The sequence below is a fragment of the Salvelinus namaycush genome, chromosome 26 (genome assembly GCF_016432855.1).
Source record: "Salvelinus namaycush isolate Seneca chromosome 26, SaNama_1.0, whole genome shotgun sequence".
Taxonomy (NCBI): Eukaryota; Metazoa; Chordata; class Actinopteri; order Salmoniformes; family Salmonidae; genus Salvelinus; species Salvelinus namaycush.
Genome location: NC_052332.1, coordinates 23,140,413 through 23,155,151, shown reverse-complemented (window position 1 = coordinate 23,155,151; position 14,739 = coordinate 23,140,413). Strand labels below are relative to the sequence as shown.

The 14,739-nt window shown below is 44.0% G+C and overlaps 1 protein-coding gene across 2 annotated transcripts in view; it reads right to left on the bottom strand.

The window, feature by feature from the left end:
* LOC120021561 (myosin-IIIb-like) overlaps positions 1-7,019 on the bottom strand; it is a 47,543-nt gene extending 40,524 nt beyond the window's left edge. For both annotated transcript variants that reach the window (XM_038965351.1, XM_038965352.1), the window contains exons 1-3: positions 6,695-7,019; positions 4,154-4,219; positions 3,664-3,794 (exon numbers count right to left, since the gene is read on the bottom strand). In XM_038965351.1, coding sequence (XP_038821279.1) covers positions 3,664-3,794; positions 4,154-4,219; positions 6,695-6,796 — 299 coding nt within the window. In that variant the 5' untranslated portion in view covers positions 6,797-7,019. The remainder of the gene's footprint in view (positions 1-3,663; positions 3,795-4,153; positions 4,220-6,694) is intronic.
* Between the last annotated feature and the right edge of the window lie 7,720 nt (positions 7,020-14,739).

Genomic DNA, 14,739 nt, shown 5'->3' with positions numbered 1-14,739 from the left:
GGTGATTGACCATCATCTTGAACTTCTTCCATTTTCTAATAATTGCGCCAACAGTTGTTGCCTTCTCACCAAGCTGCTTGCCTATTGTCCTGTAGCCCATCCCAGCCTTGTGCAGGTCTACAATTTTATCCCTGATGTCCTTACACAGCTCTCTGGTCTTGGCCATTGTTGAGAGGTTGGAGTCTGTTTGATTGAGTGTTTGGACAGGTGTCTTTTATACAGGTAACGAGTTCAAACAGGTGCAGTTAATACAGGTAATGAGTGGAGAACAGGAGGGCTTCTTAAAGAAAAACTAACAGGTCTGTGAGAGCCGGAATTCTTACTGGTTGGTAGGTGATCAAATACTTATGTCATGCAATAAAATGCAAATTAATTACTTAAAAATCATACAATGTGATTTTCTGGATTTTTGTTTTAGATTCTGTCTCTCACAGTTGAAGTGTACCTATGATAAATTACAGACCTCTACATGCTTTGTAAGTAGGAACACCTGCAAAATCGGCAGTGTATCAAATACTTGTTCTCCCCACTGTGTGTGTGTGTGTGTGTGTGTGTGTGTGTGTGTATATATATATATATATCTTTTCTTTTTCTTTGAACACCAGCAACCATTCAGCTCAAACCCACCAGATATTTCTAATATAAAATAAATGGTAATAAAAACAGGTTGGCATTTAAAGAATCTGCTGCATTTACTCAATGCAATCTTCGCGACAGGGGTAACATTGCCTTTAAATGGTGAATAGCCGAAAAGGGGTGATTGAATCCTGGCCTAAGTAAAGATGTGTTCTATTGCAACTTTTGAGAAAATTCCATTCCACTGATGTCATGAATTGTTTCATGAATGCCAATCTACAATCAAGTAAAGTGTTACCCGAGTGTATGTGTGTCTACATTTCAATTTGGTTTGGTAGTTTGGTGAACCACACTTCACCAAACTATGTCTCCATGTATGAGTACAGAGTTAATTTGGTGTGTGTACAGTTCAATGTGTGCGTCTTTACATTGACCGGCGAATTTATTTAGGTACACCCATCTAGGACCGGGTCGGACTTCCCATTGCCTCAGGTCGGACTCAGTTGCTACAGATTGGACGGCGGTACATTCATGCTGTGAACAGCTCATTGCATCTCATCCCAAATATGCTCGATTGGGTTGAGGTCTGGGGACTGCGCAGGCCACTCAAGCAAACTGAACTCGCAGTCATGTTCCAGGCAATGTTTTTCCACTCCTCAATTGTCCAGTGTTAGTGATCGTGTGCCCACTGGAGCCGCTTCTTCTTGTTTTTAGCTGATAGGAGACGAACCCGGTGTGGTCATCTGCTGCAATAGCCCATCCGACAAGGATCGACAAGTTGTTCGTTCCGAGATGCCATTCTGCACATAATGGTTGTACTATGCCGTTATTGGTCTGTTTGTGGCCCGCCTCTTAGCTTGCAAAATTCTTGCCATTTTCCTTCGACAAGCTGTTTTCGCGCCAGGACTTCCACCGAATGAATGTTTATTGCACTATTCTCGGCAAACCCTTGACACTGTCGTGTGTGAAAAATCCCCGGAGCGTGGCCGTTTCTGAGATCCTGGATCCGGCTCACCTGGAACCAACGATCATACCACACTCAAAGTCGCTTAAGTCACTTGTTTTGCCCCTTCTAACGCTCAATAGAACAGTAACTAACGATGCCTGTCTGCATGCTTTATATAGCAAGCCACATTACTCCCTATCTGCAGGAGCGATCCATTTGAGAACGGAGTGGTGTACCTAATAAACTGAGTGTCTACGACTGTGCATGTGTGTACATTTCAACGTGTGCTTGTGAGTGTTCCTGTATGATGGGCATGTGTTTGAGTTGTAATTGTCAGTGGGTGGTAGTACAGTTGAAGTTAGAAGTTTAGCCAAATACATTTAAACTCAGTTTCACAATTCCTGACATTTAATCACAGTAAAAATTCCCTGTCTTAGGATCGCCACTTTATTTGAAGAATATGAAATGTCAGAATAGAGAGAATTATTTATTTCAGCTTTAATTTCTTTCATCACATCCCCAGTGGGTCAGAAGTTTATATACACAATTAGTATTTGGTAGCATTACCTTTAAATTGTTTAACTTGGGTCAAATGTTTCAGGTAGCCTTCCACAAGCTTCCCACGATACGTTGGGTGAATTTTGGCCCATTCCTCCTGACAGAGCTGGTGTAACCGAGTCAGGTTTGTAGGCCTCCTTGCTCGCACACACTTTTTCAGTTCTGCCCACAAATGTTCTATAGGATTGAGGTCAGGTCTTTGTGATGGCCACTCCAATACCTTGACTTTGTTGTCCTTAAGCCATTTTGCCACACCTTTGGAAGTATGCTTGGGGTCATTGTCCATTTGGAAGACCCATTTGCGACCAAGCTTTAACTTCCTGATTGATGTCTTGAGATGTTGCTTCAATATATCCACATCATTTGCCTTCTTCATGAATTTGCCTTCCTTCCTCATCACCAGTCCCTCCTGCAGCAAAGCACCCCCACAACATGATGCTGCCACCCCCGTGCTTCACGGTTGGGATGGTGTTCTTCAGCTTGCAAGCCTCCCACTTTCCCTCCAAACGATGGTCATTATGGCCAAACAGTTCTATTTTTGTTTCATCAGACCAGAGGACATTTCTCCAAAAAGTACAATTTTTGTCTCCATGTGCAGTTGCAAACCGTAGTCTGACTTTTTTATGGTGGGTTTGGAGCAGTGGCTTCTTCCTTGCTGAGCAGCCTTTCAGGTTATGTCGATATAGGACTCGTTTAACTGTGGATATAGATACTTTTGTACCCGTTTCCTCTAGCATCTTCACAGGGTCCTTTGCTGTTGTTCTGGGATTGATATGCACTTTCCGCACCAAAGTACGTTCATCTCTAGGAGACAGAACGCGTCTCCTTCCTGAGCGGTATGACGGCTGTGTGGTCCCATGGTGTTTATTCTTGCGTACTATTGTTTGTACAGATGAACGTGGTACCTTCAGGCGTTTGGAAATTGCTCAGAAGCATCTAAAGCCATGCCATCATTTTCTGGAATTTTCTAAGCTGTTTAAAGGCACAGTCAACTTAGTGTTTGTAAACTTCTGACCCACTGGAATTGTGATAGACTATTTCACTTATAATTCACTGTGTCTGTAAACAATGCACAAAGTAGATGTCCTAACCGACTTGCCAAAACTATAGTTTGTTAACAAGAAATTTGTGGAGTGGTTGAAAAACGAGTTTTAATGACTCCAACCTAAGTGTATGTAAACTTCCGACTTCAACTGTATGTGCATCAAATTGAGAAAAGTAGTACATAAAAACATTGATTTTGGTATGTTATTACATGATTGGTTGAAGTTATTACATTATTCATCCAAAAAGTTGTTATCCACCGGTTAATGTAATAACGGAACATTTTATGACGTTAACCAGCAAGTTATTACATTAACCGGTTTTATTACATACAAAATCGAAAAGTTATTACAAATGAAAAGTTCTTACATTAACCAGAGTATTACATTAACCGTTGTTACAGTGCTAGCTTGGATACTTTCTGTTCATTGTCCTTTACAACATGTTTCCAGCAACTATTATAGTGGATATGTGACCAGGCTAGTCCAATACAGCTTGGCTCAGTAGTGTAAAATAAGTACTAGACTTAATGGACTCACCTGATAACAATGCATTGGTTTCGGCGTCCCGTGGCTAACCTTCCCATCATGGACTGGTAGGCCCTGTCTGCCACAGCGAATATATGAGGAGGTAGCTTGCTCTTCTCATGGTACTTATACCTCTCTGACACCTGCACAGATACAAGGAGGAACATCTTTAAAACCATTGTCTACAAATAGTTTAGTAGATTTTTTTTTTAAAGATTACTGGTCAGTTATGTCACCTAAGATAATAAAGGCAAGCATAAGTGCTAAAGCCTCAATATTAGTTGGAGCTATTCAAAAGTCCCAAAAACAATTGCAACTTCAGTGTCTAGTCCTATTCCAAGAAAATAAGTTATCTTCTGGGTTGAAGTGCCTTTATTAATTGCAATATGCCAACTTGTTAATGTTTTCCAGGTTATAGTAAGTCACAGGATAGCTAGGGCAGCTTTTAGGAGAAAGTCTGCCAGCACAGCTGAATGCTTATTGCTCTTGTGGGAGTACTTACCTCTTTCACATAGAGAGGGAGGTATTTAAATGGATTTATGGCCACCAAGATGTCCCCAATGTAGGTCTTGTAGAGATAGGCGGTAGGAGGGAAAGAGAGAGAGAGAGTTTACTAGGTTACTGGCCCAATACTTTAACCGCTAGGCTACCTGCCGCCCAATTAATGTGTACTGTACTGTATTTTCAAAGACACACACCACTCCAGTGTCACTGCATAGAGTCAATGTCACTGACTCTACGCACACACACACACACTTCTACACACGCTGCAGCTACTGTCTATTATCTATCCTGTTGCCTAGTCACTTCACCACTACCTACAGTATATGTACATATCTACCTCAATTTCGTCGTACCCCTGCACATCAACTTGGTACTGGTACTCAATGTACAGTGCATTCGGAAAGTACTCAGAACCCTTGACTTTTTCCACATTTTGTTGCGTTACAGCCTTATTCTAAAATGTATTAAATAGTTTCCCCCCCTCAATCTACACACAATACCCCATAATGAAAAAGCAAAAACAGTTGACATTTTTGCAAATTTATATAAAAAAATTAAATATCACATTTGCATAAATATTCAGACCCTTTACTCAGTACTTTGTTGAAGCACCTTTGGCAGCGATTGCAGCCGAGTCTTCTTTGGTATGACGCTATAGCTTGGCCCACTTGTATTTGGGGAATTTCCCACATTCTTCTCTGCAGATCCTCTCAAGCTCTGTCTGGTTGGATGGGGAGCGTCGCTGCACAGGTATTTTCAGGTCTCTCCAGAGATGTTCGATCAGGTTCAATTCCGGGCTCTGGCTGGGCCACTGAAGGACATTCAGAGACTGGCCCCGAAGCCACTCCTGTGTGGTCTTGGCTGTGTGCTCTGTTCATCTTTCCCTCAACCCTGACTCATCTTTCAGTCCCTGTCGCTGAAAAAAATCCCCACAGCATAATGCTGCCACCACCATGCTTCACCGTAGTGATGGTGCAAGGTTTCCGCCAGACGTGACGCTTGGCATTCAGGCCAAAGACATCAATCTTGGTTTCATCAGACCAAAGAACCTTGTTTTTCATGGTCTGAGTCCTTTAGGTGCCTTTTGGCAAACTTTAAGCACGCTGCCATGCCTTTTGATGAGGAGTGGCTTCCGTCTGACCACTCTACCATAAAGGCCTGATTGGTGGAGTGCTGCAGAGATGGTTGTCCTTCTGGAAGGTTTTCCCATCGCCACAGAGGAGCTCTGTCAGAGTGACCATCGTGTTCTTGGTCACCTCCCTGACGAAGGCCTTTCTCCCCTGATTGCTCAGTTTGGCCGGGCGGCCAGCTCTAGGAAGAGTCTTGGTTGTTCCAAACTTCTTCCATTTAAGAATGATGGAGGCCACTGTGTTCTTGGAGACCTTCAGTGCTGCATAAATGTTTTGGTACCCTCCCCCAGATCTGTGCCTCAACACAATCCTGTCTCGGAGCTCTACGGATAATTCCTTCGACCTCATGGCTTGGTTTTTGTTCTGACATACACTGTCAACTGTGGGGCCTTATATAGACAGGTGTGTGCCTTTCCAAATCATGTCCAATCAATTGAATTGACCACAGGTGGACTCCAATGAAGTTGTAGAATCATTTCAAGGATGATCAATGGAAACAGGATGCACCTGAGCTCAATTTCAAGTCTCACAGCAAATAAGGTATTTCTGTTTTGTATACATTTGCAAAAATGTCAAAAAAAACTTGTTTTCACTTTGCCATTATGGGGTAGTGTGTGTAGATTGATGAGGCACATTTTTTATTTAATCCATTTTGGAATAAGGCTGTAACATAACAAAATGTGTAAAAAGTCAAGGGGTCTGCTTTCCAAATGCACTGTATATAGCCAAGCTATCACATCTCATTGTGTATTTATTCCTTGTGTTAGTATTATTCTTTTTTTTTTTTGTATTCTGCATTGTTGGGAAGGGCATAAGTAAGCATTTCACTGTTAGTCTATACTTGTTGACGAAGCATCTGACAATTACAAATTAATTTGACAAAGGTTTTGTTCTGGCAGCCAACAATGGCATGAATTAAAATGACATGTTGATATATGACAGAATATTTGTGTTGTTCATAGATCCCAACCCTTCAACATTGAGTTTTTGTTTGCTCAGAAAACTTGGGGGGCCAAATAAAACCACTCCCGAGAGAATCAGTTACGAAACCCTGCCCTAACCCCTAGCACTAACGTTAGCCCTGCTAGCTAACGTTAGTGTTAGCCACCTAGCAAACGTTAGCTACAACAAATTAGAAATTGGAATTTGTAACATATCATACTTCCTTTTTCAAATTCGTAACATATCGTACGAATTGCAATTCATAACGTATCATACAATTTGTAATTCGTAACATATCATACGAAATGGATGATGGACATCCACAAATTAATACCATGCGAAACGTAACATATCACACTAAATTAATTGTATCGGATTTACGTACAGAAAAATAGGACATGCTCTGAAACCACGTTGCTTTTCCTAAAACAGTCACATGCACATTTCAATTCTGAATTTGTACTTACATAGATGCGATCTTGTTTGAACCGTTGACTCAGGGATTCCAACAAACTTTGTTCATCCAAATCTGACAAGGCTGCCAAATCTTCGTGGAAGAGCCCCTCCATTTCTTTCTAAATCGTATTTATTCGATAAACTCGGATGCAATATTATATGTAACGTTACTGGACTATACTGAAGCTTGATAAAAACAAATTAATTTCCCTTGGTTTTCTGACATTAAAATCCAACATATGCGCCTAAAAACGACAGCGGTGTTATGTCGTAAAAAGGCTACTGTGACAGCAGTGCACACAGCGTAACTGAGCTGAGTTTACTCTACTCCCAGGGGAGTACTGAAGTTAAAAGGCGTGCAAGCAAGGGTTCCCTCTCTTTCGTTGCTATACGGTCTCCTTGGGACGTCCAACCCTGACGTCACCCCGTTGAAATTGAAATTTATAATGGTTAAAGGACAACTTCCCAAAACGATATTTTAGTATTTGTTTCATTCGTCTATTGTTGATATAGTCCAGTCATATAGCCTTGATTGGTGGCTCGCAGTAATATTTATATTTTAAATGCACAGACTACCAGGGTTGGAGAATAACAGATTACATGTAATGTGTTACACGTACGGGATTACAAAAATAACTAACTGTAATCTGTTAAAATACCAGCAAAACATATTGTAATCAGATTACAGATACTTCGAGGATTACTTTTAAATTCAGAAAGGATGTTTGCGAAAAAAATCTTCTCTGTTTCTCAATGAAATTCAAAACAGCATTGAAAAAAGGCGTAAATTAAATGTGTTCAACGTGAGCGAGTCTGACCATAAATCAGAGACCACTATGATGACACACCAAATGTGTTTCATGGATCGCGGGAAAAGAGCAGGAATAGGCGTTTGTAGGCTACAGTCCAAGCTGTTTTCCAATTGTGCGACTGCTGTCAGCATCCAAAGATGATCCAATTTGAATTAACGCTTGGAAGTAAGGATGACAGCAGTGGTCAGCTTTTTACCAAAACAGAGGCGAGGCGCCCGTTTTGTTATTGTTTCATCTGTGGATTTTCCCCTTAAACATATTATCAAGATATCAAAGTGTCACCAACAAAAAGGTAAACAATAGGCCCATAGCAAATGCAGCATATGGCATTAATTTTTCACATGTAAATAGCACTTTTCAGTGGTGCTCAAAGCATGCCATTCCATGAGCGCAGCATTTATTTTTCAACTTGAATCAATGAGCCCAATCAGTCCTCCATGACAACAAAATCATAAACAACAGAGCAGGGCTGGCTAATAAGTCCTTACTTTTGGGGTTATGCTCAGGTAAAAGAATTTGGCTAATCTATATTTCCAAGTCCTATTCTTTAAGATCAAGAGGTATTGCATTCATTGGAATGACTGGAATTCTGATAGACTTTGGTTTTTAAATGTAAAGATATAATTGTTTCGTATTAATATATATTTTTTTTTATTTAACTAGGCAAGTCAGTTAAGAACAAATTCTTATTTACAATGACAGCCTACCCCAGCCAAACCCTTACCCGGACGATGCTGGGCCAATTGGGCACCGCTCTATGGGACTCCCAATCACAGCCGGTTGTGATACAACCTGGAATCGAACCAGGGTCTGTAGTGACACCTCTAGCACTGAGATGCAATGCCTTAGACCGCTGTGCCACTCCGGAGCCCATGTGTAGTAGAAAGCGATGGGTTAGAAGAAGCCTACCTAACCAACCCATAATGTAAAATGTAACATCCATATATGGCCAGCTATGTAAACTTTAACATTGATTTGTCCTGCAATAGATGTGTTCAATTGGTAACATACATTTTTGTCTTCTTCTAATGCATTTTAAGGAGAAAGTAATCTAAAAGTAACTGAATGTAATCAGAGTTTGAGCAGTGAGTTTGGGTAATCCAAAAGTTACATTACTGATTACTATTTTGGACAGGTAACTAGTAACTGTAACAGATTACATTTACAAAGTAACCTACCCAACCCTGCAGACTACCAAATACAGCACAATTTCAAATAGTTTCTGAGCAGTCAAATTCCACAAACACAAACTGCACTATTTTGCTTGCCCAATAGGTGGCAGTATAATATGATGTTGAGCTGCTGCATCAACATGTGCAGTCGAGTAAACTGTTGCTATGCTCTCAACAAGGCTAGATACAGAGGCGGGAGGTGGAGAGCAGAATGAAGGTTTTGGGCTGCATCGAAGTCAGTATTTATCCCCATCTTTGGTCGAATCGAACTACCAAACTATTTGTAGTAGTCAAGCACAAGCAAAATTGAAATAATGAGCAACCAGTCACTGCAACTGAACATGACAATGAGGAGGGTGAGGATGAGTAAGCTAGTGTACCCGCACACACAAATGAGGGACAATTTAGCAAAAAGAGAAAGGTACGGCTGTTGAAAGATGAATGTTTCAAGAAAAATGGACAACATTATTTTTCTTTGTACTTAATGGCACAAATCCACTTAGTTTAATTTGCAAGATGTGTGCTGGTTTTAAAAGGGGCAACGCCATTTCAACCACACTCATGCAATGAGAAATACCCACCTGGCAGTGACCTACGAAAAAATTATATTCAGCAACTTACTGCTTTGCTGAAAGCACAGCAGCAGTTGAACAGAACAACTTCTGCTGCAGAGAAATCGACAGAGGCAACATATGAGATTGCATGGATTACGGATGCAGACAGTGAAAAAGTGTTTTTTGTATTCAGCAGAAATAATTTATGCTTATTTCAGTAACAAAGATGCAATTCTAAAACAAATTAAAGGACTGCAACTATTGGACACAACCATAATAAGAAGGATTGAAGAAATAGGAAAGTACATTGGTAAGGATCTAAACGAGGATATAACAGCGGCTCCGTGTTTCAGAACAGCATTGGACGAAAGCAGAGATGTTTGTGACATCGCTCAGTTATGCATATGGGTCTGGTTCCCGAAAGATGAATCTAATTGGTAAGAACTGTTGTGCTTACTACCACTGCAAGAGTCAAACGAGAGGAGAGGATGTGTTGAATGCACTTCAGACCTTTATGGATGAGAACAATCTGAACAGGTCAAATCTCGCATGTGTGTGCACTGATGGAGCCCCAAACATGCCTGGGAAAGAGAAGAGACTTGTCGGGCTGATGAGAGAGAGAAGGGATCTTCAACTTCGCTGTGTTTCATTGCATCATACATCAGGAGGGACTCGTGGCAAAACTCAAGAACAGTGAGTTGAAGAATGTGATGCAACTGCTTGTACAAGTGGTCAACTGTATTGTTTCAAGAGCACTGAATCATCGCCAGTTTCGTGAACTGCTGCAGGAGTATGAGACAAAATACAGTGACTGTCACGACTTCCGCCGAAGTTGGCTCATCTCCTTGTTCGGGCGGCGTTCGGCGGTCGACGTCACCAGCTTTCTAGCCATTGCCGCTCCATTTTTCATGTATCCATTTGTTTTGTCTTGTTCCCTGCACACCTGGTTTTCATTCCCCAATCAATTCATATGAATTTATTCCTCTGTTCCCCATCATGTCTTTGTGTAGGATTGTTTGTGTTACGTGTATTTTGATATTGTGGATATTGTTACGCGCATTACTTTTTGTCTATGTTCTGTGTTTTGTGCACATTTTATGTATTTTGTGCTGTCATTTTGACCGGAATAAAAAGTGCGCCTGCTCTGCTCTCCTGCACCTGACTTCGCCTCCAATACACACTCCTAACAGAATCCTACACCAACCATGGAGTCAGCAGGAGCAGGTACCCCGGTCAGAGGAGTCGAGGAACGCGTCCAGGAACACGCGGTTATGCTACATCATCTCGGTGCCATGATGGATCGTGTTGTCCAGACCATGGACCGCTGGGAGAGACACGAAGGAATACGTCTCTCCCTTCCTAGGGAGTATGATGGGATGGCCGCACAGTGCCAGGGGTTCCTTTTACAACTGGACCTATACCTGGCCACTGTTCACCCAGCTCCCTCAGGAAGGGAGAGAGTATCCGCCCTTGTCTCATGCCTCTCGGGGACAGCTCTGAAGTGGGCGAACGCCGTGTGGGGAGAGGAAGACGCGGCGTTGGACCACTTCGAGGAGTTTACCCGCCGTTTCCGGGCCATCTTTGACCATCCGCCCGAAGGTAGAGCGGTGGTGAACGACTCTTCCATTTGAGGCAGGGGACGAGGAGCCGACAGGATTTCGCGCTGGAGTACCGGGCCTTGGCCACCGGAGCAGGATGGAACGACAGGGACCTTATCGACCACTATCGATGCAGCTTACGTGAGGACGTCCGACGGGAGTTGGCCTGCAGGGATGCCACCACCACCTTTGACCAACTGGTGGATATGTCCATCCGGTTGGATAACCTGCTGGTCATCCGTGGACGTCCTGAGGGGGCTCTGTCGGTTCTATCTCCCAGCACTCCCGCTGCGGTGCCCATGGAGTTGGGAGGGGCTGCGCATAGGGAGGCTGGAGGAGGGGCTTTCACGTGCACCATCTGTGGCCGCAGAGGGCACACTGCCGGTCGGTGCCGGGTTGGTCCCTCTGGGAGTCGAGGCAGCAGGCAAGGCACTCTGGCGTCACCCCAGGTGAGTATGCACCACTCTCATCCAGAGTCCTCTGTTGTCCACCTGTTTGTACCTGTTTGTTTCCTTGAGTTCTCCCCGCATTCCCAGCATAAGGCGCTCGTCGATTCAGGTGCAGCTGGGAATTTTATTGACAGAGCGTTAGCACTTAGTTTAGGGATCCCCATTATTCCTGTGGATAGACCTTTTCCGGTTCACGCTCTGGATAGTCGACCATTAGGGTCCGGGCTAATCAGGGAGGCCACCAGGGGGGTCACAAGGAAAGAATCAGTCTCTTTCTCATTGACTCTCCTGCATTTCCCATTTCCTGGCAACAGAGGGCTCTCACGGGGTGGTCGCGAGAGTGCTCGGGGAGGTGTGTAGGGGTTTCCGTTGGTGCTACCACGGTGGAAAGTCCAGACCAGGTCTCCACCGTGCGCATTCCCCCAGAATATGCCGATTTGGCTCTCGCCTTCTGTAAGAAGAAGGCGACTCAATTACCACCCCATCGACGGGGGGATTGTGCGATAAATCTCCTGGTAGACGCTGCACTTCCCAGGAGTCACGTGTATCCACTGTCGCAAGTGGAGACGGTGGCTATGGAGACATATGTCTCCGAATCCCTGCGTCAGGGGTACATTCAGTCCTCCACTTCACCCTCCTCGAGTTTCTTTTTTGTGAAGAAGAAGGATGGAGGTCTGCGCCCGTGCATTGATTATCGAGGTCTCAATCAAATCACGGTGAGGTACAGTTACCCGCTACCTCTTATCGCCACGGCGATTGAGTCAATGCATGGGGTGCGCTTCTTCACTAAACTGTACGCACTCCTGAGATCCAATCTGGTGCGTATCCGAGAGTGAGACGAGTGGAAGACTGCGTTTAGTACCACCTCAGGGCATTATGAGTACCTCGTCATGCCGTACGGGTTGATGAATGCTCCATCAATCTTCCAATCCTTCGTAGACGAGATTTTCAGGGACCTCCACGGGCATGGTGTAGTGGTGTATATCGATGACATTCTGATATACTCCGCTACACGCGCCGAGCATGTGTCCTTGGTGCGCAAGGTACTTGGACGACTGTTGGAGCATGACCTGTACGTCAAGGCTGAGAAATGCCTGTTCTTTCAACAGTCTGTCTCCTTCCTAGGGTATCGCATTTCCACATCAGGGAGATGGAGAGTGACCGCATAGCAGCCGTGCGTAATTGGCCGACTCCCACCACGGTAAACGAGGTGCAGCGATCTTTGGGGTTTGCCAATTACTACCGGAGATTTATCCGGGGTTTTGGCCAGGTGGCTGCTCCCATTACCTCACTGCTTAAGGGTGGTCCTGTACATCTGCAGTGGTCGGTTGAGGCGGACAGGGCTTTTGGGCAGCTGAGAGCTCTGTTTACCTCGGCTCCTGTGTTGGCCCATCCGGATCCCTCTTTGGCATTCATAGTGGAGCCGCGCGTCGGGGTGGGGGGGGATTACTGTCACGATTTCCGCCGAAGTCGGCTCCTCTCCTTGTTCGGGCGGCGTTTCGGCGGTCGACTTCACCGGCTTTCCAGCCATCGCTGCTCCAGCTTCAACTTTTTACCCCTAAAATGTAATCCCTGCAAGTAACATGCTGCATGTTATCACAGCATTCCAAAACAAAATCACCATACTTCATATCTCAGAACATTTGTGCACTTCCCAAAACTCATTCACCACAAATGACCCAGAACCTTTGCAACATTTCAACTACGATACATTTGTGGAAGTGTTGGAGGAGCTGAGGAGGGATTTTGAATCAAGATTCCAAGATGTACAGGAGTGCAAGGAGTTTTTACATTTCATTGAGAACCTCTTCCAAGTCCCAGTGACTTCTCTGACCCCAGTCATCAAAGGCCTCTCCCCTGACCGTGCTGCAGTGGAATATGAAGTTGTTGAACTGCAGGCAAATGACACCCTGAAAGCTGAGCTCATAACAGGTGTTTCCCACTTCTGGAACATGGTCCCTGACACAGAGTGCCCAGCTCTGAAGCAGTATGTGCAAAAGGTGAGCACAAACACTTGTGAATCAACATTTTCAACCATGAACTCTGTGAAGAGAAAACACAGGAACAGACTAACCAATGCACATCTGGACTGCATTACAAGGATTGCCATGAAAAAGTACAAGAATTGCATGAGAGTCAAGGAGCAGCAGGCACACTTCTGCTCATCAGGCTATTAAGTATGTTGTTCTAACATCGTGATGTTTATAACACATGATTAGGCCTATATGTTTATGGGAGGAATCAAGGAGCAGCAGGTACACTTCCGCTCATCAGGCTATTAAGCAGGTTTGCTCTTCAATAGGGGTGTTTATACGAGGCAGCATTTCTGGTGGGCGGAGACTAACGTGGGGAGACTTAAAACCGCCCTACCTCACGTCTACTAACACATCTCCTGCTCCACTAGGGGTGCAAAAACTAGACCACTTTTATTCTACCCATAGAAATCCATACAAGGTCCTCCCTTCGGCAAATCTGACCATGACTCCATTCTCCTGCTTCCAGTTTACAAACAAAAACTCAAACAGGAAGTACCAGTAATGTGCTCAATATGGAAGTGGTCGGATGAAGCAGAACAGAGGCTACAAGACTGTTTTGCTAGTACAGACTGGGATATGTTCCGGGATTCATCCGATAGCATTGAGGAGTTTACCACAGCAGTCACACGCTTCATCAATAAGTGCATAGACGATGTCGTCCCCACAACGTATCCAAACCAAAAAACATGGATTACAGCCATTATCCGCTCTTGGCTGAAAGCTAGAGCTACCGCTTACAAGGAACGGGACATGGACATGGATGCATACAAGAATGCTACGACCTCCGGCGAGACATCAAACATGCAAAAGGACAATATAAGAGGAAGTTGGAATCCTATTACACCGGCTCTGTCACGGCCGTTAAAAGAAGAGGACCAAGGTGCAGCGTGGTGAGTGTACATTTTCCTTTATTGAATAAAAATGACGCCGAACAAAAACAATAAACACTACAAAAACAAACCATGAAGCTAAAGGCTATGTGCCCTAAACAAAGTCAACTTCCCACAAACACAGGTGGGAAAAGGGCAGCCTAAGTATGGTTCTCAATCAGAGACAACGATAGACAGCTGTCCCTGATTGAGAACCCTGCCCGGCCAAAACATAGAACTACAAAACATAGAACATAGAATACCCACCCCAACTCACGCCCTGACCAAACCAAAATAGAGACATAAAAAGGATCTCTAAAGTCAGGGCGTGACAGACTCCAATGCTCGTCGTATGTGGCAGGGCTTGCAGAAGGAAAAGGATTACAAATGGAAACCCAGCCATGAGTTGCCCAGCAATGCAGAACTCCCAAACTAAATGTCTTAAATGCTCGCTTCAAGGAATATTGCGTGAAAGCCCCTGTTTTTCCAGATGACTGTGTGATCTCGCTCTCCGTGGCCGATGTGAGTAAAACGTTTAAAAAAGTTAACAATCACAGACAATACCA